The sequence below is a fragment of the Glycine soja genome, chromosome 14, assembly GCF_004193775.1.
Source record: "Glycine soja cultivar W05 chromosome 14, ASM419377v2, whole genome shotgun sequence".
NCBI classification, from domain to species: Eukaryota; Viridiplantae; Streptophyta; class Magnoliopsida; order Fabales; family Fabaceae; genus Glycine; species Glycine soja.
In genome coordinates, this window is record NC_041015.1 from 44,152,576 (window position 1) to 44,179,745 (window position 27,170).

The following is a 27,170-nucleotide window of genomic DNA, read 5'->3' on the forward strand; positions in this document are numbered from 1 at the left end:
AAAAAGTGATTTTTCTCTGGGTTCCAAGTGAGTGAAAAACTTGCGATGAAAAAGAAATGCGAGATTTATCAAGACCTATCATGTCTCTAGCACCAGTGACTAAACCATTCAAAAGATCAATTTTGCAAGAACAATTTATAAAACTGAGGAACTAAATGTGTGAATTAAACTATAGGGGGACCAAAATCGAAATTGGAGTAAAACTGGGGGACCAAAAGTGCAATTTTACCTACAAAAAATGAAGTCTTTACAGGGAACCACTCAGACGTTGACACATGTCATTAACACGTGGCATTGACACGTGACAATCACACGTGGCAGTCAACGTCTGAGGTTAGCGGTCAACGTCCAAATCGGACTTCCAAGACTAATTTTGTAGGGATTTATAAAACTGGGGGACCAAATTTGTGAATTAAATTATAGGAGGACCAAATCTGTAATTGGAGAAAAAATAAGGGATCAATTTTGCAATTTTGCCTATCATTTATAAATACTAATTTTATTATAAAATTTCATTTGTTGAAACATGATATTAAGAATAAAAGAGTCAGTGAAAATATAATATCAAATATTTGAATGATATTTTTGAATAATATCATTAAATAAGATGAAAGTGGTTAAAATTTACTTATATTTAAATATACTAATTTATTCATTTATTTTGATGCTTATGGTTGAGTCTGAAGGGAGTATTTAGTCCATTAGTAATACTAACACAAAATTTAAATTTAAGAAATTATTAATTAAAATTAACACTTGTTTTTATTAGTTTTAATGAATTTGTTATTTCCTTCCTATAAAAAGGATCATATGAAGTTATTTTGAAGAACTCAAATATAATATATTATTATTATTATTAATATTTTAATTTATTTTTAAAATAAAATTTATTTCATCAACTATCTATATTTGATGATGTTACCTCTTTTTTTTTACTTCATCTATATATTTATTATTAAAAAATTAACCCTAATAAAGACATATTCAACTTTAAACTCAAAATTTCACTTTGATGAGTATATAATACCAAATATAAATTAATAGTGAGAGAGGATTGAAAACGGTTGCTTGACTATTTTAGTATTTTTTCTTAAAACCTACCTTAATTTGTATTTTCATTAAATATTTCTATTATTTAAACATTAAATAATTAATATTATATTTAATATAATATTGTACTAATAATTTTATTTATTATTTACTTTTTTCATCTAAATAGTTTTAATAAATTTAAAATTACAAGAGATATAGTAAATTTTTTTTTTCTAATTTAGTTATAAAAAATTCATAGCAAAAGATGTATATATAACTAAAGAGGATTAACTTTTCATAGTGTCATCTCTCATCTTTCTTTATAATGACAATTTCTAGTCGGTCATACAAGAGCGTGACAATCCTAAAAATATGCTTTGCTGTGCACTGACAAGTTGCTCATCTTTTGTTTATTGTATCTTTGTCTTTACACTCTATTAAATTCAACATTGAACACTAATGGACCCCACTTAATACACCAATCAAAACTCATGCATGTATTATCTTATGCTTTATACAAGTTGTCTCTTGTCAAGTCATCCTTTCTTATGGATGGTAGTGCCACTTTGTCCCTTTGTGACTCTTTTAAATATTGAATTTAAACCAAAAATAAATATCAATAAGTTACTACAAATAAAAAAGTACATTGTATTTATTCATCTTTTGGCTTTTTAGTACATTGCATATTGACTGTTTACAAATTATAATAACTGAGTATTGTAATAAATATATATATATATATATATATATACATATATTAAATAAAAATATAAAGTTTTAATATTTAAAAATATTTTTTATTGTGTAATTCCTTATAAATGACTTTTGAACACTAATTAGCACCAATCATTTCTATAATAATACTATATATGGATCCATATAGAAATAAGAAAAACCATTAATTACAGACAGATGCATAAACACACCAAATAAAAAAGTTTTGAACTTCAGTTTCAAAAACTAATCATTTCATTTATTTTTTTAATTAGTTTTAACAGAAATTGCAAACAATTTCTTTTTCTTTTTCTTTTTTGTGAAAGTACACTTTTTAATCTAGAGCTTCTAGTAACGTAACCAATCCTCTTTGTCTAATTCAGTATTTCAAAATATTATATTTTTTCTTCTTATTTAACAAAGGAAAAGGTAGTAGAAATCAAGGGATGTCATAAGGGCATAGAAGCCAGACTTGGTTTTGTTGTAAGTTGGCTCCATATATAACTTATTAAGTCATCACCTTGTTATTTTCACTCTGGAGTCTCATAAAATAATCTGCATTTGAAAGGTTTTCCTTCATCCTCTACTTCAAGCTGAATTAATCTGGTGTTTCTCTTATGAGGTACTTTTACAATTAAATTATAGTGTTTATAGATTGAAATTCTATATCAATTATTTTCTCTTCCTCTTTACCCATTTTTATTACACATAGCCAAATATTTCAGTCTTAATTGATTTTGTGTGAAGGGATCTATTTGTGTGCATTGCCAAATCCTTTACTAAAATATATACTCTATGTCATGTACATAATCTAATTCTTTCTCCTTGTCATCAATTTTTATGTCAGAATTCACATCTTCTTAATAATTAAATGTTATAATATGTATTTTGGGAGGAGCCATTACATACGGAAATATATACAAATAACAATTTTATCAAACAAAGACTGTATGTCGAAAAAGGTGTTTAAGTATTGTGTTTGATTATGTTTCTCAAATTAAATTATTTTTAAGAAGTGTATTTGTGAAAAAATTTTAAAAAAATAGAGAAGAAATTAATTGATTACAGATAAAAAAAATTTAAATAAAAATGGAATAGAAAAAACCTAATATAATTTCCATCAAATTGTATAATTTTTTCAGATTTACTAGTGATGAATTTATTTGAAATGAAAAAATGTGCTTTAAAATCAAGTATGAATGAACCATTTGGCTCTCAGATCACTTTTATTAGAGGAAATCATTAGATAATACAATTTTTAAAAAAATGACATAAAATTGAGGATCATGCCTACAGTTGCATCAATTCAGGTCAAATACAAAAGTTACTCTATGTAGGTTTCAAAATTCATACAAAAAATGAAAGTTTTGAGGTGAAAGGTGAAAAACAAAAGACTATAACTTTTTTTTTAATTTATTACCGTGGAATGTTATATTTTATAAAAATATTTTTACAAAATAAGTTGTTTGCTTGGTATTTTTTTAAAAAATTTAATAAAAAGAAAAGAGAGAGAGAGACTTGATAAAAAAATTATAGTATGGGTGTGTTTTATTTCTATTTTATGATTTTTCTTAATTAAAAAAACAAAAAAAATTAGGCACACTCACCAGTCTCATGTCTCATGACATACCGTATCCCTACGCCTTTGAGTTTGGCCCACCAAATAAAATAAAAGAAAAATGAGAATTCATTTCTTCTTGTTTCTATTTTTTTGGTTTTTAAAACATTTGTTTTGGAAAATACTTTTTATTCTTTTAAAAACATTTGTTTTGATAATAATTTCCAAAAGTTAAGAAAGTCAATATAAAACTTAATATTAAATGCAATAAAGTTAACATCTTTGATGACACATTCATTAACGTCATCTTTTCTGGACATGATATGCCTCTTTACTTTTCTTTTTTTTTAATTTTTTTTATTTCTCTCATTTTTTGTCTCTAACTTGTTTATTTTCTCTCTCTCTTTATTGCAGAGGCAACACAACAAAAAGATCTACAACAGAATCTACTTAGGTTATTACTAACGTTGAACTGTATGATATCACTGTACAATGCATATCATGTCTCTACTCTTTTAAAATTGTTTATTTTTTAGATGTTTTAAATAAATAAGGGTATACTATTTTCTGTAGTTACTAAACGTTTTAGTAATTCCTTTTTTACTTCCTGAAATTTTTTTGACTAATTTTAGTCTCTTAATTTTTTGTGGTCCTTACTTTTAGTCTCTATTTAAACACTAAAAGTAAGAATGAAAAAAGTTGAGATAGTTAACTAGTAAAAAAAAATTAAAAACTAAAAAATTTAGGGACTAAAAGAAATAGTAATTTTATGATATAATTGTAAATTTTTTATAAAGTTATGTAGTTATTGTAATTTTTCAAAGTTAACAATAATTTTTTTTTAAATCAAACAATCATAATTTATTTAAGAAATTTTTAACTGTTGGTTAAATTCAAGACTCTATTTACCCAAAAAATTATTAACAAGACTCTAACAAAATATTTCATTTTTTTTACTAAGAGTTGGTTAAATCCAATGGTTTTACTGTTAATCAAACAATTGGATCATAACACCAAGTATAAACTAATTTATTTTTGTAAGATCCAATCAATTTTTACTTTTGTTTATATTAGTTGAAATCATTTAGAAATTTCTTCAATTCTCGTGTGTTTGTATGTGTGTGTGTGAGAAACAACTCCATAATCTTCTACTGTTGACAATCTGTATTTTTTGTACTTCAGGTATTCTCTATGGATAATCGGGTAAGAGTTTGTTCACTCTTTTTAGTATGGCCTGCATGTTTAAATTATATATGTATTTGTAAATGATTGGTTTATGGTTAAAAAAATAAAAATTGTACATGTATTAGAGTGTTGTTCTTGTAACTTTTCTTCAAGTACGGTAAGTATGTGTAATTGTGTGTAATGGGTAGTCACTAAAGATCCGGATTTTCAATAGTAAAGTCCATTTCAAAATAATTATTTTGGAAGAATTTACATTAAATTGGTAAAAATTAAATTTTATTAACAACGAATTTGCTAATGTTTGATTTAAAAGAGTGGGGAAGGAAAGGATAAGAGAGAGATTTCAATAAGTAGAGGGGAAAGATAAATAATATACTGAAGTTATTATTTTGTCCTCTTATATTAGAATTTCTTTTAAATTTCAGCTTAAACAATTTTTAATTCCTTTTTCTTTAGCGAAGAAAATAAATGAGTCAAAGAAAATCTCTTGAGCGATATAGATTTAGGAATTCTGTTAACTTTTTCAATGAAATTATTATTTAGTATTGTTTCATTATGAAAAGTTAAAATAGATTTACGTTGTCATGTCATATTTTTATAAAAATATATTTGTTTCTTTTTATTTTGTTCACAAAAATTTCTCAACCATGGATAATTCACCCCCGGTCATCTCATGGGAACATGTAATAATACTATTATATACCAATATACATAGTAATAAAAGATATGATAAATAAAACAAAAAATGGCTTAATTTTGATATACTATTAGTATAAGAATTGTTTTTACATTGTTAACTAGTTATAAATGGCCTTAGATCCTAATATTTTAAAATATCCTATTAGTGTCATTATCTTTAAATTATTTAAATTCATTTAATAACTTCTCAAGAGGTGTTTAACAAAGGATTTAGTACATTTTCATCTATGCAAAACAAGTATTAAATATTTCTAAAACGAAAACCTAATATTGTTTTCTGAATTATCTAAAATGATAAATAAATCCTTTAAAGATTTTTGAAAGTTCTAAGACATAATCTTTTTAGTTTTAGTTCTAGTTAACTTATAAATTTTTTAACGATGAAGTAATTGTGTCTCAGTATAAAGATGGTCATCTCATCTCCCAGTGGTTATTGATAAGGGCATCTTGTTTTAATGTGGCTGTAGTTATTGAGACCTCAATCACTTTATTACTTTGGAAAATTATAATTATTTTTTAATACATGCAAAAAACAATTTTTATTAAAACAAGCAAAGTAGGTACAAGATGTACCAACTTGCTACCATGTAAACAAAAACCCATTGGAACCCGACGCAGGTCCTAAACCTAACCATCCCTCTTATTGCAGTAGCCGAATACCATACCGAAACCCGTAAGTATCTCGCGACATCAGTAACTGATCCTTGTTTCATATTCTTCTTCTCCTTGTGTTAGTAATAGATTGCATTGGATTATTTATCCAAGATGATAGCGGATAAGTGAATCCTTTTTCCCAAAATCGTAGCCATCTCCAAGATAAAACTTGTATGTGATCCTTAATCTGAGCAGCTTCCTTATCTGTCTATTAAAACACCACCTTGTTTCTGTTTAGCCAAATTGCCCATGATATTGCAGCCATGATATATAGTTTCCCAGCTTTCTGATTCAACGCCAACAGTCCCCGCCATTCCATTAAAATGTACCATATTTGTCTCAAAATTTTTGTGAATTGCAGAAGATATTCCCACCCATTTAAAACTAAGAGTACCAAACCCACTGATTCCTCTTCCCAAGCGCATAAACTGCATACTTCCTGTTCAGTCTCCAGCACTCCCCTATGCATCAGATTTTGTTTGGAAGGTATTCTATTTTGTAGAACCTTCCACACGAACAGTGTCACCTTCAGCGGTATCAGAGAATTCCATAAGCCTTTCCAATTGATATATTCCAGCACCCTCGGTCATAGTGTTTTCCTTTAAGCAGACATATGCTGAAGATACCGTGAATATCCCATTTGCCTCACTGCTCCACAACTGGTATGTCTCCAACTGGTGTATTATCCTCCAAAACAACCCGCAGTAATAAAAACAGCTCCTCTTCCCACACAAAAAACTCCCTTCTCCAATCCCATTTCCAGCACCATCTTTCATCCACCCACTCCCCCGTTTCCCCAATCTTTGCCTCCTTATTAACAGCAAGACTAAATAATCTAGGAAAAGTTTGCAGCAATAGATCGTCCCCAGCCCACTTATCCTTCCAGAAAAACGTGTCCCTCCTATCCCCCACCCTTTTGACCAAAGCTTGGTTAAACCAATCTCTCTTATTCCCTCCAACTTGCCTAACTTCCACTACACAGATCCTATCCTTTCACCAACAGCATCCCCCCTAAAATCTCCTTACAACCCTTGCAATACCCTAACCCAAAGACTTTCTTTTTCCACTAACATACACCACCTCTGGAAAATTTAAGAGTCTACTACTACAATCATAGTTACAGCTGAATTGTCATTTAAAATCATTCATGATATGGTATGAGAAGTTATGTTCATAGGAAATCAAAACTTTTTTACACTTTTTTATAGCTATAGCTATGTCATACAATTATTATCCTAAAATTCCCTTTCCTTTGAATCTAAACATGAGTCTATGCATTTTATTCAAATTAGTTCAAACCATCCACCAATGAAACTCTTGATTCCCAGTCCACGGAGGAAGATGCAGCTGGGTTAGTTGCTCCTCTCTCTGCACAGAACCAGGTAAGTTTTTATCCATTCATGTAATACAACCCTTTAAATATCTTTTTACCTGTGTTTGTGAGAGATCATAATATACAATATTTGTTTACCAACAACCCTTTAAATATCTTTTTACCTGTGTTTGTGAGAGATCATAATATAAAATATTTGTTTGCCATGTAATATGTCTTACATGTATTCAGTAAGCTTTTAAAAAAAAAAAAAAAAAACAAGTATTCCGTCAGCTCAGACAATATAGCTATTACTTTTCACAAAAATAAAATCATGTTTGAACCAAAACTTAGTTTTTTTTAATGTTTCTAATTTTTTATTTAATTTCTCGTTTCAAATTATTTTCATTCAATTATGAAAAATTTATTTTTTTATTTTTATTTTATTCAATGGAGGCTCAAAGGCTACTACATTAGAAAACTACGTGGCAGGAAAACATCAATAAAATCATTTCATAGTAAGAGTGCTTATTCGATTAGATGTTTTAAAAACTCATGTAATCCTAGTGGTAGGTTATGAGACTATTGCCTACAAACCAATTAACTGCAATGTTAGCTTCTTTATGCATATTTATGTTATTTGGGCATTAATCGACTCCACGGTATAAAGTTTTAAATTGTTTGCATGGATATTGATGCCCCTGCATGGATACATAGCACACTAAATGCCCTACTCATATGAGATTAACCATCAACTGTGAAGGAAGCCCATTCATTATGTGTTTATAGTTTCACCTAATCTTCATGTGACAGAAAATTGTTTCATAGTCAACCATTTTTAGTAAAAAAATATATATAGAAAATGCTCTATTAGAAATCATTTTTGTAGGTATAATCACATTGAAATAATTTTCAGTAGAAAATATTTGTCAAAAAATTCTTTTGCACCAAATTATTTGTTTTCTATAACTTAAAATTATGATGCCATAATATTTTTCCAATTGATTGACTAGTAAATGAATAAAAGTCAGGTGACCTGTTCACTAACATGAATATATTCAGAGTACGTGAGTTGTGAATTGTGATGATAACCATTTGTTGTAAGATTACTGATGTGATTAATTGAAATGTTCATTTTTTAGAATATAAGTGAAGCAATATATTACGTACATGTTTTCCCATGTATAATAATGTGTAGGTTCAAAAAATTCATTTGGATTAGTAGTTATAGCATTGCAAACAAGCAAGTTCTAATTAACTATTCTCCTTATCTAGATGACCATGATACTAACTAAACTCTTCACCTCTAATCCACAAGAGTTGGCTTATTAATAGGGATTAAGTAGTTTATGAGATTCTAGATTATTCCAACATTATTATTGTCGTTGCACAGACACTAAAAGAAACTATTCACCTCAAACACTAAATGAAATGCTACTTAGTCATTTGCATGTCCTGGTAAATATTGATCACATGTCTTCATTAATGTGTGTTTATCGAACATAATATAAATTTGGATGCATGTAGATGTATTTCCATTTTTAAGTCACATATATGTCTAACATTTGCTTACTTTGTATAATTAAATAGGTTCAACAAAAGGTTTTGAAATCAAACTTATACTCAACAGGAAATATATATTTTCATTAGATGTTGGGGTTCATGAGGTGACATGTAAGGGTTGTGATATTATGAAGGAAAGTAAAAGAAATTTATCTTTTGAATGACCTTTCTTTCTATGGTCTTGTGAGAGTGCTTGGTCTATTTGGTTTCCTAAAAATGCTCAAATTTTGCAGAACTAGGCAAGACATCGATCAAATTGTGGAAATGGTTAAAGTACAATCTTACCAATTGATTAATGCTAGATTTGGAATTTATATTCTCATTAATGTTGGTTTTTAAATCCCCAAAATATGTTTGGAATATAGTAAGTGAAGAATATGAAGTAAGGTTCGGGAGAAGTAAATATAGGTGTAAGGTGTGATTGCATGTTTTTTTCTATAAGCTTAAGAGGAGATTTAGAGGTGTCCATTAAGCAAGCTTGAGCACTTCTATAGTAGCATTAGGTGGACGGTATCCCATGCTGATCACAATGAGCTATGTGTGAATAGAACATGATCAGTGTGCCTTTTCATGCAATTTGTAACATAGCAGTTTAGATATGATTCAATACACATGGATGTAGTTATGTTTCTTTCCTACATATAAATTGTACATACATAGTTAGGGTTGGATCTTGGAATTGTTATGTTGGGTGCCACATGGATGCAAAGGAGTTTGGTTTGGTAGAAGGAATTCCTGTACATGCACTGATTTACACCCAATGGCCTTCTTAGGCAGCCGCTACATATGATTATCAGCATAAACGTTGTAACTCTTGTCATTTCCTGTACAACATATAAGAGGTCCTATGTTTTTTTAGCATTGGAGGTTATTGTTATATATGTGGTTAGTTTTGTCTTTTTGTTGAGGTCAAATGCTAGTTGGTTGAGATAGATGGTTAGTATCATATTTTATTTGTATCCCCTTAGGATATCAAAATGATATATATTTGTGCACACATTGTGTATTTAATGTGTATACATGATTAGAGTAAATTTTGGTTATACACATACTTGGAGGAATCAAGATTATTTTACTTAAATTAAATCTTAATATTTTTTTCTTTTATTTATATATTTTACTTTGGTAATTTGTTAGGTGGGATTAATATTAGGAGAAACTAGTTCACAAATTCAACAGCAAAATTTAGCCAGGAACTATGATCCGTTTACTAATCAACTTCTAAACGATCCACCAGTGTAAGTTTTTTTGTGTTATTTTATGAACTAGTTTTTGTACATATACATGTCTTATTCTTTCTCATTATTGTTGAACATAAGTATAATTTATGTTCTACATTTCTATGTTGTACATAGGTTTCAAGGCTTGGCTATTTCAAATGAAAATCATACAAGGAGTCAGGTATTGGATTGAAATATCACCGAAAATATAATACTTTGAGTGACATGGACTACCAATCGTCTTCAAATCAAATATATCCAATTAGTATATTATTTAAAATATTCCTCTACAAATAGTAACATTATTTGAAAAGGGATTAATATAAAACATAAGAATAAAGATTAATTGATGAGATTTTATTCCTTTTAAAAATCTTTCTCGAAAGCAATGAAAATGGGTTTAAAAAAGTGTTACTGCAAGACTTAATTAGATGGTAGATTTATGGATTAAGAAATTCTAAAACACACAATTCTCAATCTAGAAAACCTCTTATGTTAACCAAGGAGATGTCAACTATGTTATTTCATTAATTAAAATTTTAATGATTTCTTATCTATAATTTTTTTGGAGTTTCAATTATTTTGGAATTAACACCATTATTGTATTATTCTTTGTTAGCCAAGTTGATATTCTAATATTCATTGTAATTCATAAGCAGGTAGATGAAATAGCAAGAGTTAACATGGGAAAAGCAAATACACAAATCATGACTAGCGAAAGATCTACATTACCACCTCTTCAAGATGATCATACTAATAACTCTCACGAGGCATGGAACTCTAGGTGATATGTGGTGTCTAATTTAGTACCTTTACGCATGTCTTTTATAATTCTTTGTTCTTTACGATGATAATGGCATTTCCTTGACTATGTTTTTTAAATTTGTATGCCAAGCTAAAAAAATCAAATTTTCACAGTTAATTTTAATGATTCACAATATAATCACAATTACATACACATACATTATGATTCCTCTACTTGTATAGAAATGCATTATCCCCCATAACTTATCCCTTTTGCGTTAAGAAAATTTTTTTTTGCCTCTTAACTAATCTTCAATGTCTTCGAGGTATCAAATCATTGGCTTCAAATATTCAATTTTAACTTAATCATTTTTCTTTTAGTATAGGACGATCCATCAAGCTAAATGGTTTTCTCATTGTAGGTATACCCAATCCCAATCTCAAGTCGCAATGCCTAATGGTTATCGTGAGGGTGTTGATGGTCCTGTTCAACTCTATAGGTAAGTAATCTTCAGTCGTAACTATCATATTTCGCATAAAGCAAGCTATAACTTTTTTATGCTGCTAATTGCATATCTGCAGTAAGTATGAAATGAGTTTTACAAATGGTATTTGAAAACTGAGCTTATTAGAATAGATTTTGTTCGGATGATGAAATAGAATCATTTTGTAAGTGTAAAATCAAATATGTTTTATGCATCTTATTCCTAGAATCAATTTTATTCAACATAAATGTTAAAAATAGGCTAGTAATTAATTCATTTATTTTTAAAAGTAGGCCCTTGTAAGTGATGCAAAATCAGTGAATGAATACAATCTATTATTGTATGGGTTCACTTTGCATTGACCTGAAAATTGGTCCATGGAAATAAGTTTGCAAATACTAACCCTAGGTTTTGGACCTTTACCGTTACTAGGACATTTGAATAGAAAACTTATATAATTTTTGGAAATCTTAGAATTTGGTCTCAGAATATAACGCAATAGTTAATCCCACAAAACTTACTTGGTGGGCTGATTAGCTTTGGATCTCAATATGGCATATGAGATCTCTTTCCCTTAATTTAATTTTCCTATAACTCAATAGTCAATCCCACTAAAGACTTTTTTGTTAATGTAAAATTCTTGTTTTCTTATTAAATTGTTTTAGATTTAATCTCTTGGATCTAACAAACAATAAACTTAAGAGATGACTCCATCATAATTATCACCGTGAGCATAAATTTCGATCATTAGTGTTTAATCCAACATGACGATCAACTTCTCCAGCAACAAGGGGCTAGGGGAGGGGTGTCTCAGCCATGCTCCTACCCCCACCCCCTATTTTTTTTTTTTAAGTGTGCATATATATCATTCTAATTTTAGACACCCCTTAACATATATAAATAAAATATTAAAAAATAATATATGAACTTAAAATGTTAGTTGACACATCATAGGGAGAGAAAAAGGAAAGAGAAATGTATAGATATAATAAAAGAGAGAAAAAGAAAAATTATAGGATTTAGTGGAGTGTTTGTGATGTTGGGACATTACACATAATTATCCAAAATTATTATATCTATCTAATTTATTTCTTTTCTCATATATTACCTCTATTCGTATATATAAGAAATAATAACTAATTTACCAAAGACTACGAAAATGATTCAGTTAATTAGTTTTAATTAATAATGCCTTAGAGTTAAATAGTTTAAGAAATAGTTGTATTTAATAACATTATTCGTAATTCATATAATAAATTTTTTCACTAATGTGAGTGTGAATTAAAATAATAATAGGTCAATAATAAATGTATTTACTTGTGAAATAATTGAGTGTCTGGTTAATAAACTTTATAATAAATTAAAGATATATAAAAGAAAATATGCAATTAATATATTTGAAAGTGAATCTATGTTTCAATATAATTAGAACTAGAAAAACATATCTATTGTTTTATATATTGATAATTAAAGATAGTATTATTTTTATACTCGTTATATTTTTATTTATAAAAATATTAGATATATATATGTATATATATATATATATATAATATTGTGGTTTTTATATATTTTATGCATTAGAAATTTAAATCTTATTAATTAATATTTTTTTGGCCCTTTTTGAGCTGAATTCCTGACTCCTCTCCTACCAGTAACTAAAAAAAAGTGCATGTTAAAGAGAGAAAACGACTCCATCCTTTATACTCTCCACATAAGTTCTATATGCATCCTCAACTCATATTTTATCGAGGTGGATCAAGTAAATCATTTATAGTCTCATTGTATGCTTCTAGATATGACACGATGTAAGAATTATCTTCTTGAATATCTTGGATCATATTAAAAATATCCTTTAGAATTAAATTCTTAAACCATATTAGGATTTGAGTTTAGGACCGAACTCAATTTTGCAAACCAACTTATAAGGCGGGGACTTCTCAAGCCTTATAAGCATTACTTAGACCACATCTTGTTGATGTAGGACTAAACACCCGCCCCTTTGAGGCTACAATTAAAGCAACTTTGGAAGAGGCTGCAACTAAAGCCAGTTAGAGGTGACTGCAATTAAAACAACTTTCCAATAGGATATTTTAGCCTCACAATGTTTTAATATATTTGTGAGATATGTTAGTTTTTATATATTTTGAGTGGAATTTTTACTTTATGGGGGTAAAAAAAGATCATTTTGAATGTAAGGATTAATACAGTTATAGTGGGATAATATATATGTGTAACTAGGTTGGAACAACCAATGAGTATACAGACACATCAAATAGCCCTAGATAATACAAATAGGGTCACCACACAACTTGAGAGAGCAATACTTCCCAAATCTTCATCTGCAAGGTAAGCAATAGTTCCAAAGAGATAAATTGTGAGTACATGAGTTTTGATTCCTTATGCCGTGTTCTACCCTTTTACTATTTCTTTAATTATTCCCTTATAACTACGAAAAAATAACATAACTAGGGTTGAAATTATAGAATGCTAGGCTTTGAGACTTCATGTTCTTATTTATTTCATATGGTTGAATCGTGTATAGGGCACCACCAAATTTAATTCTCAACATTGGCAACCAGAATGTCACACCAATGGTTTCTTCCATTGGTACATCTAATGTTATCATTCCCATGGCCATGCCAAATCCGAGACAAAACTTACAAATTGAAAGGGTAAATTCAAAATAACTTTTTATCTTATTTTGTAAGCCTTTGATGATGAGGTATAGTCAATGTTAAAATTTCAACTCTGGGGTTCTAACACACGAAACATGCATTATGGAACATGAAAAGGAGTTGAGGAGAGAAGAACCAAATGAAGTAGCAAGGAATTTTAGACTCAGAGAGGTAAACCCCACATTCATATATCTGCAAAGACTTAAGGACATTTTGTTTTGAATATTACTTTGGTTAAAATATAAAATGTCAATTATACGTGCAACTGACATTGCAGGGACAAGCAGAACGACCATTGGGCAATCAACGACTTGAAATTGGAGAAGGTTCATCCTCTAAGCGTCGAAGGGTACCTAATTTAATTTATTATTCATGTATTTACAAGTAGTACTTATGACTAGGAGTGACCATAATATAACAAAGTTTTTGTTTTAAATATGATAACCAAATTAAGTAGTTGATTATTCACAAAAATTAAATAATTCCTATCTTGAAATATTTATACATTTCTTTAATATTGTTAGAGTTTAATTTCGACGTTAGGATGGTATAAAATTTTCTACTATCAATCAATTAAAAAATATGATAAGTATGATTATATATATTTATTAAAAAAGTCAACAAACTTACCCTAAAAAAAATATTATATATGTAATTGGATGATATTATTTTACTAAACTTATAGTTTGATTATATTCATTAGCATTCTCAAATTTCATCCTTTCATCTTTTGACTTTTATTGCTTCTTTTTCCTGTTATTGAGATTGTTTGTTAGATGTTGTTTTAGTTAAGGGCAGTAGATTGATTAATAAGTTAAATAGCTGAATAGTTACTAAAAAGTTGTATAGATAGAACATGTATCTTTGGGCTCATTTTAACTAATCACATTTGGTTGATTTTTTTCGTCTAATTTTCTATTCTCTTTTTGGGCTTAACCGTGTCTGTTAACAGTTGTGGTGTGAAGTATTAATGAGGATGGGATTTGAAGGTTCTTTACACGGTTTGGTTTTTCTATTTTGCAGACAAATTCATTACCAAGGCAAGGACCAAACACAGGTCTTGCACTCCAGCTACCAAACAATGCACCTGCATGGCAAGGTCCTAACACAGGCCTTGCACTTCAGCTACCAAACAATGCACCTGAAATTCAAGGGCCGCAGAATCAGAACAACAACCCTGGAAATCAAGTGGAAATTAGGGGGTTTGTTCTCCCAAATCCTCGTCATTCATAGATTCTCTTTGTTATAATATTTTGTGATTTTAACTGTTATGTCATGTTTTTGTGTGTTTCAGCAATTCTCTCTATGATCCAATATTTGAGACTCTTGGATTAGCTGTTGACCCTCACATTAGATTGTTTGAAGCACAGAACGGTAATTACAATCAATTTCTTTTTTGAACTACCCTGAGTATCACAGTTATCGCTTTTTTTGTTGTTAATATAACATGCACAAATTCGTAGTAGTTCATTCACTTTTTATTGTAAGATATTGAAGAAAATTTACAACATTACGTACTTGCAAGCATTACATTCATTTTGAGACAAAAATCTTCAAGTTTGTTTTAAAAGAATCATGTTGTTCTTAATGCAGGTCAAGCGGAAAAAGGGTACTACATGTTCAAATGAAAAGTGTGTGGGATTCTCATGTCTACTCTGTTTGGAGTCTTTATTGTAGTTCAATCAAATTCTCTATAAAAGAACTATTTCTATGCTGATTTTTAGTTAACTTTAAGTGTGCATTTGAGACCTATTTTACTGATTTCTGTTCGGTAGAGACATAAAACTGCATAGTCTTTGTGGTGTTTAACTCATTTCAGTACTGTTACTTCCATGGATTACCTTATTATCCCATTTTTAATGGGTTTGGTTTATAAAAGTACATCATCTTTAGACCTGTAAATTTTGACTTATATTGTTTCAATTATTTATTGATAAGATATATAATTGTTAATGACTAAAGTTAAGTGTAGATAACTTCTCGATAAGTATGTACAAGAAAATAAAATATAAAGATAAAACAATTTAAGCTTCTCCTATAAGTATTATGAAATCTCTTTCATTAGTTGGGTGGCTCCGTGATTTTTATGGTCACATGCCAAGTAATTCAGTTTTATGGTTCTTCATTATATGCATTTGGTCTTTTTTTTCTTGGGTGCACAATTTATGCGGGCTTTTAGTTTATTGCTAAAAACTTATTGAATCTATTGTTCTGGCTCACAATATATTAAAATTTGCTCTTGCTACTAAATCTAGAGCCTTGAGCATTGTACAATAAGAAATTATTAAAAAGGAAAAGATTAAAAAAAGTAAATTGATTGTGTGTATGTGTGTGTACCTGTGCACGTGTGTGGATAAATATTTTGTTTTTAATTTCTTTTCCAAAAAAATAAATGAGAAACATTGTTAGCAAATGTAAAACTATTGATTATTTTCAAGTGCCTAAAATCCATTTATGAATTTGTAATGTTGTTTAGTGTTTACACATCCTAAAGCTCGACAAATTGTATCGGTCCAATTATTTTATAATCCCATTTTTCTTAAAGCGGCTGTAAATCTATAGGCTATTATAGAATTCTTTTAGCAATTGATAATTTTTTTCCATTAGTGGTGTTCTTATGTTCCCTTATTCATAATCTGATATTGTCCTATTATCCACTAAGAAGTGTGTGTTAGAATTAATGTCTCATGTCGAAGGCATGTGATTTATCTAGGGACTAATAAATAAATAATTAATAATTAAGAGTTAAATTGTAATTAGGTTAAATATGATAAGTTTCTGAAGGTAGTTACTACTTGATGGGAGTAGTGGTTATAAAAGGGGGTTAATACCCACTAACGTGAAATAAGGTCCATTTCCTGACAGAAAAATGTTTTATCTCACCCATAACCATCAGGAACGTAGAGAGAGGCAGAAAGAAATGTCTAAGGAAGTGAAATCTTATTTCTCTCATCTTCCAAGGAAATCAAAGTACACATGAGAAAAGTCGGAGAAAGGTACGCATTATATGTTTATTTATTATCTGTGAGAATCATATGTTTCAAGATCCTTTTGTTTGTTTCCTGTAATTGATAATCTAGAAAACCCCTTAAAGTTTTTATATGTGGTATCAGAGCATCTGTTATCAAATTTATGATTTTTCATGATTTAATTTCTCCCAATTATGCATAAATCCTAATTATGAAATTTAGAGATTTTTTCCCTTGCAAGTATGAAATCTTATATTGAAAAGGGTATGAATGCGTAAAATTATATTATTTTGATTGCGTTCAACGAAGAAAAACTTATGATGTTTGTACGTAGTGAGTACTTTGAATTGTATATATTAAATTTGGGAAAAGATTTCATATTTATTATTTTGTACTATCTAATTTAATTTGATGATATATTGAATGGAGAAAGAAAGCCACTCATTGAATTTTGAAATTTCTATTTGCAACCCAATTTTGCTATTTTCAATCCCAGTTGTTTTTTTTTTCCAAAAATTATTATTGAATGTCATTAAAGGATTGAAAGTTTATGTCTTAGAATTAAATTAATGTGAATGCTTTTGAAATTATTGGTAGCAGTATATATATATATATATATATATATATATATATTATTTCTTTGAACGTGTTTGAATGCAAAACACAAATAAATGTGAATATTATTTTATGGCCTGGAATGAAATTAATAGAATGACTATGAATTATTAATAACAATAAGTATGTGCAGGCCATATATATTTGGTTGGAATTAAATGTATGTTGAATTTGTTAGTCACTAAAATGGCCAAATTTATAAGGTTATTTAATTCCTAGTTAATGACTATTTCAATTACTCATAGAATAATGGATGCTAAATTATATGATTATTGGTTTATAGGTAATTGAAATTCATTGTTATAAGACATTTATGGATCGCCCAAAGGTTGATTAGTTGTCCTTATAATTAATGAATAAAATTGTAGGCGATTTGTGTGTATCATTAGTTTTATTTATATACCCAAAGGAAATAGATACTACTAATTGATGCATATTTAATTGCCAAATAATGTTAAGAATTTTATTAACATCATCATGTTTGTATGTTGTGTGTTGGTGTATCACCCAAAGGATAACATCAATATACATTGACCGTTATCTGAATGAATCATATGTATGACATGTATTTTATGTCTCAAAATAGTTATGTGAATTTTATTATGTAATACATGTTCTCAATTCACTGAATTCTTATGTATCATCTGTGCCAATTTTAATGGAATTAACTTCTCTGACTGAAATGAGCAAGTCAAATTTCACCTTGGTGTTTTGGATCTTGATCTTGCTATGTTGGAAGAGAAGTTTGTTACTATTATTGATGCTAGTAGAAATGAAGAGAAAACCCATTATAAAGCTTGGGAAAGATCTAACAGACTCAGCCTAATGTTCATGAGAATGACTGTTGCAAACAATATTAAAACAACTCTCCCTAAGACCGATAATGCTAAAGAGTTTATGGGATTAGTGGAAGAGCGCTCTCAAACAGTTGATAAGTCTATTGCTGGGACATTAATCAGTACATTGGCCACCATGAAGTTTGATGGTTCACGTACTATGTATGAACATGTCATTGAGATGACAAACATTGCAACAAGATTAAATACCTTGTGAATAACTGTGAATGAGAACTTTCTTGTTTCAGTTTATTTTGAACTCATTATCGTCTAAGTATGACCCATTCCAAATGAGCTATAATACCATGAAAGATAAATGAAATGTGCACGAATTGCATAGTTTGTTAGTTTAGGAAGAAATGAGGCTTAAGAATCAAGGAAGTCACTCAGTCCATTATGTAAGCCACCAAGGGAATCAAGAAGCTGGAAAGAAATTTATGAAGAAGCATGATAAAGGCAAAGGGTCATTAAAGATCAATGACAACTCTTTGCAAATCAATAAGCACTACTAAAAAATCGTGATTTAGCGACCGAATAATTCTGTCGCTAAATCATTAAATTTGGTCGCTATTAGTGCTAGTAACCGAAATAGCGACCGAAGTACTCATGTTGCAAAAACCCAAGTCACTAAGTCCATTGTAATCGAATTTATTTTCGGCTGCTATATAGCAACTAAAATAGTCGCACTAAAATAATAATTTCGGTCGGTGCGTATTTGGTTTCTATTTTGCTTGGGACAAGTTCTGCAATCGAACTTGTCCGTCACAAATTTGGTCAATTAAATTTTAAATTTAAAATAAAATTGAAAAATATTTGGTCGTTATTTCAGTCGCTATCATATAATTAAACTTAAATATAAAATAAATTCAGAAGATGTTCGGTAGCTATTTCGGTCACTATTGAATAATCAATTTTAATATATAATTTAAAAAATACCTTCGGTTGCGAATTTGGTAGCTAGTATATAATTTATTTCAAAATTTAATGTATTTCAGTTGCTAATTCGGTCGCTATTTAATGTTAATTTTTTTAATGCAAAATTATGTTGTATGTTTTGTTTTTCTAGTTACATTTTGACCTGGTTAATAATTATCAACTGTAAACATAAATTTTAATTGAATTGTATAATCAAAATTATAAATAAAAGTGGACATTCATAATGAGTAAATATATATGTAACAAAGTTTTATTTTAAAGATTGATAAAGTCCAAATTCAAAGTTTTCAAAGTTTAATCAAATGCAACGTAAAAGTTAATAAAGTTCAAATTCATAACTAACATATATAGCCTAATCAAAGTAAAGTAAACAATAACCAAGAGTCAATGATCATTCCCAATGTCATGAGGACGATCAACCTGAGCATCATTAACATGGTGCTCTGTTTCATCTGCTATGGTATGTGATAGACTTGGAGCTGGTATGATAGATTGAATATGCAAGTGTTGTAGTATACGCTGCATTTGCTCATTTTGTTGACGAATTTGCTCATTTTGTTGTTGCATCTGTTGTCGCATCTCCTGACTTTGGTGGTCATGATTCTCTATCATCTGCAACATCTTTTCCTCAAGTGTCTTCTCCTTATTTGCCTTTGCCAAAAGCTCAACATTCAATTTATTAATTGTCTCACGCATTTCCTCTATTTGGTCTTCCACAGGAGCAATAGAAGTAGATAGAGATGATTTTGAGCAATTAAACCTTTTGCTCAAAGTACCTAGGTCGTACACGTTCCCCTTGTAATTTGGACCTCCAACAACATTCAAATATATTTCATTATCATTAATAGAAGTAGTAGTGTTGGGGGAATCCTGTGTAGATGTGTCTTTCTTTGTCGAACATTGTAAGATTTCATCTCGACGATGTTGATATTTCTCCTTCAATATAAAGTGAGGTATGAAGATAAATTGTTAAAAGTGTAGACATATAAGGATTAATATTGAAGAAAATCATCACTAATACAGGAAAAAAATTTACTTTAATCTACTATAGTAGGCTTCAAAGTTTATACTAGCCAATCACAAACATTTAACACTAACTAAAGAAAAGCAAATCAAGATGTGTAAATAGGTTCAAGAGATATTCATCAAAGGTAAGAGTTCATTTATAATATCAGCCACTATATATCAAATAAAGTAATAGGATTAGAAGAAACAACTTACAACAAATTCATGGGACTTGTCATTGACCCATTCTCCCGACTTCAATTTCTTAGTTTTCTCCATCACCTCCCAAGCAGTTGGTGGTCTTTGAAACTCCTTTGACTACATAAATTTAAGAAGTTAAAATTATAAAACATTTAATTAATTACATTGAATTGAAAATCAATGAGTTATACATACATACATACATATATATATAAAGTGAAATTACCAGTTTTTCAAAGTGAGTTGCAGTAGATATGGAACCACCACAGTATGTTGAGGCTCCTCTATCAACAGATCAATTCGCCTTGGCAGTGGAGCTCTTGTTTAGGAAATCTGTAGAACCCCAATGTTTGTCCAAGGTTGCTCGAACATTAGTTGTTATCCATTTTCCTTTATCTTGACCATTTCTGATCTTGTTCATTGCACTTTTTAAAATACGTGAACCTTTTGTCTAAAAAACAGCTCTAATGGCTCGCTCTTCTTGTAGGTGCCACCTATATTCTTTTTGCATAAAATATGAAGCAAGAACTAAATAAGAAATCATACAAGAAACAATAAATTTTAAATTGCACCATAATTCAAGTTACCTTAAACTCTCCAAACAACCTATCGCGAAGGTCAACTAACACCTTCAACTAACTTGGAGTGGTTCATCAAATTTTCTCCACCTCCATCAACATCCGCAAGAGATTCATTAATGACATTAGGGTTAAGTTCCAACTCTTCTTGAAGCCCTACAAGCTCATCATCTTGGTATGGAGCCTCTTGCTCAATTTCACTTACTATATTGTTAGTGATTCTGCTGCGAGTTTTTGTCTTCATTATGGCTAACCATCCTCGATGTCCCTCGGGATATGTTGTGTAATAAACTTGTTCTGCTTGTTGTGCAAATATGAATGGGCCATATGCTTTAGTATATCTTTTTTATTGTCTTACTTCAACAATGTCATACTTTTTATCTACTTGTGTCGCTATATAAGGAGTATTATCAAACCAATCACACTTGAATAGAACTAACTTCATCAATGGGATGCCAGTATACTCCAATTGAATAATATCAGACAACATTCCATAAAAATCAGATTCTAGTTGGCCATCAGTTCCTCGTACGAGAACACCATAATTAGAAGAATTCATGCCTTCATTCCAACTAACTGTTTGAAATTTGTATCCATTTATAATGTAGATAGGCCATGATTCAACTTTTCTCTTAGGTCCCCATGCCAAATTAACCAATATTGAATCTTGAATATTATTTTCTGGATTTAGAACCTAAAAAATTTAACAATTAACACCATATATAACACCATATCATTATGGAAGAAATGTTATTTCAATAATATATAAGGTGTTAACCTACATATTGCTTGAACCATGTAGGAAAGTTGGATGAAATGTCTTAGTTAAGTTGAGCATCCGAAGTAGTGGGATTCAACTCTCTCAAAAAATTCTCATAAATACTGGAAAAGAGAAAACAAATTACTCAACGTAAAAAAAATAACATCATTAAAATATTAATTAGAGTTATAAAAGTATTAAAATCATCTTACGCAAAATATGGATCAACCTCTAGACAATTTTGAAGAACGTACAAATGAGCAACATGAACATCAACTTGGTCCAAAAAATATGTTTTGGATTTACCACTTGCTCTTCCTAGGTAATTGAAAATTGATATCGAAGGAGAAGATGAAGAACCTTTATTTGTATCAACATTTCGAGGCATCCTAGTCCTTCTTGTTGCAATTTGATCAGGATAGTAAAACGAGACAAAGGTAGATGTCTCCTCCACTAAGTACGCTTCACAAATCAATCCCTCAACTCTAGCTTTATTCTTGACTTTATTTTTTAGGGAGTGTAAAAACCTAAAATTAATATGAATAAGTATTTTTAAAAAATGACTATATGTATATAATACAATGGTGTATAAATGATTACTCATTTTATACCTCTCGAAAGGATACATCCAACGATATTGAACTGGACCACCAAGTCTTGCCTCATAAGGTAAATGAACTGGAAGATGCTCCATTGAATCAAAGAAGCTTGGTGGGAATATTTGTTCTATCTTACACAACAACACAGGTATGTTATTTTCCATAATTCTTAGTTGTTCAACATTTAAAGTTGTCGAAGTTAGTTCTCTGAAAAATTGGCTAAGTTCAACAAGTGGCTTCCAAATAGGTTTTGGTAATGAGTCAAATGCAATTGGAAGCAACCGTTGCATGAAAACATGACAATCATGACTTTTCATTCCATGAATTTTTCCCTTGTTAAGATCCACACACCGACCTAAATTGGAGGCATAGCCATCTGGTAACTTTAGTTCTTTGACCCATTTAAGAACGGCGAGTCTCTCGGATTTGGTCATTGCATAAGCTGTCTTTGCTTTAAAGAACTTGCCACGACCAACATCTACCAACTCAAGCTCCTTCCAATTACGTATTTCTGCTAAATCCATTCGAGCATTGTGTGTATCCTTACTTGTGCCATTGATGTCCATCACAATGTTAAAGACATTCATAAACACATTTCTCTTTGTGTGCATGACATCAATGTTATGATGCAGAAGCTGGGTTTTCCAATATGGTAACAACCAAAATATACTTTGTTTCTTCCAATTATGTTCAACACTATAACCAGGAAAATCTTTTTCTTCTTGAGACTCAAGGCAGAGCAGTAAATGTGCAACTCTATTCCAAACATCAAGACTAGACAAACGTGGAGGAGGGGGTGAGGTCTCAACGTGACCCTTCTTGAATGACTTTTTATTCCTCCTATATGCATGATTAAGCGGAAGAAATTGGCAATGAAAATCAAAATAATAGACCTTGTGAAAATTTAAAGTTGTGAATGCCTTTGATAGTTCCATACATATGGGACAACCAAGTATGCCAGCAATTGTCCAACCTGACAACATCCTATAAGCCGGGAAGTCATTGATTGTCCACATAAAAGCAGCCTTCATCAAAAAATTCTGCTTCAGTGACACATCAAAAGTTGGTATGCCATCATTCCATAAGGTGCATAAGTCATCTATGAGTGGTTGCAAGTACACATCAATCTTGTGCCTTGGATCTGATGGACCTGGAATTAAGACAGTTAAAAACATAAATTCTCTCTTCATGCACATGCCAAGAGGAAGATTATATGGAATTAATATAATCGACCAACAAGAGTAAGTCTTCCCAAATTGACCAAAAGGACTAAATCCATCTGAACATAATCTCAATCTGCCATTCCTAGGGTCCTGACTAAATTATGGATGCATTCTATCAAAATGCTTCCATGCTTCACCATCAGATGGATGACACATGACATTCAGGTCCCTCTGATTTTCACTATGCCATCTCATGTGAGATGTAGTGACCATTGAAGAGTACAATCTTTTTAGTCTTAGAATGAGTGGAAAGTACCACATTTTTTAACAGGAAACTTCTTTTCAATCCCTCTCCTATTAACCATCATGTACCGATCACTTTTACAAAAAAAGCAATTAGTTATACTCTTATCTGAATTTTCTTTGTAATACAACATGCATCTGTTCGGGCAACAATCAATTTTCAAACAACCGAGACCCAATTTCTGCATTGACCTCTTAGCTTGATAAAAATTACTAACCATAGTATTGTTTTTTGGCATGGTGTCGCCCATAAGTTGAACCATACGATTAAAACACCCTTCTGACATATTATAATCAGATTTCAAGCTAAGACAGGCCAAAGAAGCTGACAATTCTGAATGATGCTTGCATCCTTCTCACAATGATGCTTGAGCAATTGCAAGCATATCAAAGAATTTTTGAGCTTCAGGATTAGGATTTTCCTCCATGCATTCTGTCTTAATTACACCCTGTTGTTCTATGTATTGGCCAATTGATGGTCCAGCATGATCCATGATCATTTGCTCGTAAGGATTCAATTCTTTCCTTTGCCTACCACTTTCATAGTATGAACCTTGCAACACTATGGGAGAAAATTGTGGTAACTCTTCACCCTGATTTGTCCACCAATAATAATTTGGCATGAACCCTTCCTCATAAAGATCCCTCATCACATCATCCACAAACTTGAAAACTTTACATTTGCATTTCTTGTAGGGATAACTTGTTTGTTCTCCTTGCATTTGAAACATGTCCTGACTAGTAACAAATTGTACAAATTCAAACACTCTTTCTCTAAACTCATTTGTCCAATGTTTATTACCATCCAACCTCTGATACATCCACCTTCGATTCTCAGGAATCTCCATTGATACAAACTACCAACAACAAATCTCCATTAAGAAACGTCAAGAAGTAAGAAAATATAATCATCAAATGAAATGATTCGATAGTATTCAATGGAGTGTGTTCATGCAAACACACAAGAGACATACTATTATAGTGTTTGCATGGAAGTTGAAACAATCAAGTTAATGTTTATTTACTATGATTGATTTGAAACTTTAGATAAAGTAAGGTTGATGATGGAACATGGATATTGTGTATTACAAGTACCTCAATGTAGGTATAATTAGACTTGCATGGATCACTAAAGGTAGTTGGCTTTAGCAAGAATGTCTGTTTTATTGGTATGATTAGGCGAAATATGTGAGTTGCTCTAGCATGTGGCTTTGCAAGCCTTTAGAAAGGCCTGTTGAATGTACATTTACACAAGTTTAAGATTGTGTGTAAGGCATAATTGTGGCATGGAACCGAGCAAATGCAAAAAATTATTCAAATTAATGTTATGATTTCTATGAAACACTATAATTAACACAATGAAGAAAAAACTCTTGCACAAAATTAATAAAATACATTATATTTATTTTTAATAATTAATAGGGAAAAATAGTGCAAACTTACACATGCAATGCTCTTTTTTCTAATATCATTCATGTTCCTTAATCAATCTATGTCCCGTGATCTAAGAGCTAGCTTGGATAAGTCTTTTTTATTTAAAAAAAAATAAAATTGTGTCTATTATGTGGAATTAATGAATTATAGTAGTACTATAATAGTGGAGAAAAATAAAAGAATAGTCTTCCTTTTGAATAATGATAAACAAGGAGTTTTTTTTTCCTTCTTCCTCCCACTTTTTTATGTTGACATATTTTCTGTATAGGAGGCTTTTAAAGCGTTCAAATGATCTAATATGACGTCCTATTTGCACGTGACTGTGGAGATTGAGGATGTGAATATTCAATGAACTTTTATGTAAAAAGATAAAAAGAAGTCAACATGTAAGATGAAATATGTTGTTACAAAAATAAATTAAATATATAATTACTGAGTTATATATATAATTTCATGTTACAATTGTGTCAAATTGCAAATTGTTCGTGTTGGATCAAGTGGCCTCGGAATAATTAAGAAGAGGGGGTTGAATTAATTATTAATGTGTCTTGACTAATTAAAAAATTATCCTTCTTAATATTACTAGATTCAATTAGGCTTTACTACTAAGTTATGAGGAAGTAAAGAACAAAAACAATAACTTAGACAAAAGTAAAGCGGAAATAAAAGAACACTTCAGAAAAGTAAAGAGTGTAGGGAAGAAGAAGACAAACACAAGATTTATATTGGTTTAGCCACAACTCATGCCTACATCCAGTCCCCAAGCAACCACCGGTTCTTGAGATTTCCAATAACCTTGTAAAATCCTTTACAATCAAAGATCCACAAGGGATGTACCCTCTCTTGTTCTCTTTGAACAACCAAGTGGATGTACGCTCCACTTGAACTGATCCATAAGAGATGTACCCTCTCTTGTTCTCAGTATCACAACCCAAGTAGATGTACGCTCCAATGTGTTAAGACAAAGAATTCTTAGGCAGTTAGTCCCTTGAATCTTTGTAAGGGGAAACAAAAGATATCTCAGAAGGTTTGTCCTTTGAAATCTTTTGTTTAAGGGAAAGGGAAGAATCAAAAGAATTCTCAGGCGGTTAGTCCTTTGAATCTTTTGGCAAAAGGGAGAAGGGATGAAAAGATAGCACACTTTTGTTTTCTACAGAATTTCCACTAGCAGAAAAATAAAGTTTTGAAACAAAGTTTAGAAAGCTTTTTGGCAAAGAAAAAGCAATGGGCAATGGTTAGAGAAAGATTGTGAAAAAGAATTGTTTGGAAGAATATCATATATATTTTGAATGTGTGCCAAAGTCATGCTTTTATAGACTCTTCATGTCTGGTCAAAGAAACCATTGAAAGAGTTGTGACTTTAGAGAAAATCATGTTAAGAGTTATAACTCTTAACTTTTTCTTCAAAACTATTCACTGGTAATCGATTACCACAAAGGTGTAATCGATTACACAATTCATTTTATGAAAAGTTGTGACTCTTCACAATTGGATTTGAACTCCAACGTTCAGATTCACTTGTAATCGATTATTAATATAGTGTAATCGATTACACTATTTGAAAATCATTTTGGAACGTTGTAAACCATTTGAAAACATTTTGAAAACCAAACTGGTCACTAGTAATCGGTTACTACCAACTGGTAATCGATTACCAGAGAATAATCACTTTAGTAACTTGGAAAATTTGAGAAAATTCTTTTGTAAAACAAAACTGTGCTATTTGGTTTTTGAAAAAATCTTTTAATACTTATCCTATATGAAGTCTTGACTTATTACTTCTTGATTTCTTCTCTTGAATCTTGAATCTTGGATTGGATTCTTGATGCTTGATCTTGAAGTCTTGAATCAATTACTTGGGCTTTTGGCATCATCAAAATTGCTTGGTTCATCATCATGAATCTCGCTTCTACAGTTTGTGGTTTAC

General features: G+C 30.2%; 1 protein-coding gene across 4 annotated transcripts; it reads left to right on the top strand.

Annotated features, from left to right (window-relative positions):
* Positions 1-2,179: 2,179 nt before the first annotated feature.
* LOC114383123 lies at positions 2,180-15,746 on the top strand. Of its 4 annotated transcripts, none has more exons than XM_028342722.1 (15): positions 2,180-2,229; positions 2,315-2,368; positions 3,719-3,778; positions 4,487-4,507; positions 7,135-7,224; positions 9,855-9,955; positions 10,073-10,118; positions 10,597-10,721; positions 11,104-11,181; positions 13,712-13,841; positions 13,962-14,015; positions 14,122-14,193; positions 14,868-15,046; positions 15,139-15,218; positions 15,438-15,746. In XM_028342722.1, exons 4-15 carry the CDS (start codon positions 4,496-4,498, stop codon positions 15,470-15,472), a joined length of 1,002 nt encoding a protein of 333 aa, XP_028198523.1. In that variant the 5' UTR covers positions 2,180-2,229; positions 2,315-2,368; positions 3,719-3,778; positions 4,487-4,495; the 3' UTR covers positions 15,473-15,746. The 4 variants fall into 4 exon arrangements, with proteins under 4 accessions (XP_028198523.1, XP_028198521.1, XP_028198524.1 ...); XM_028342720.1 differs by having other exon boundaries at positions 3,719-3,758; XM_028342723.1 differs by lacking the exon at positions 2,180-2,229 and having other exon boundaries at positions 2,268-2,368.
* Positions 15,747-27,170: the final 11,424 nt, after the last annotated feature.

Coding starts and splice junctions, on each gene's coding strand:
- LOC114383123 (XM_028342722.1), top strand. Junction 10,119..10,596: donor AAAATCATACAAGGAGTCAG/GTATTGGATTGA, acceptor ATTCATAAGCAG/GTAGATGAAATAGCAAGAGT. Junction 15,047..15,138: donor AATCAAGTGGAAATTAGGGG/GTTTGTTCTCCC, acceptor TGTGTGTTTCAG/CAATTCTCTCTATGATCCAA.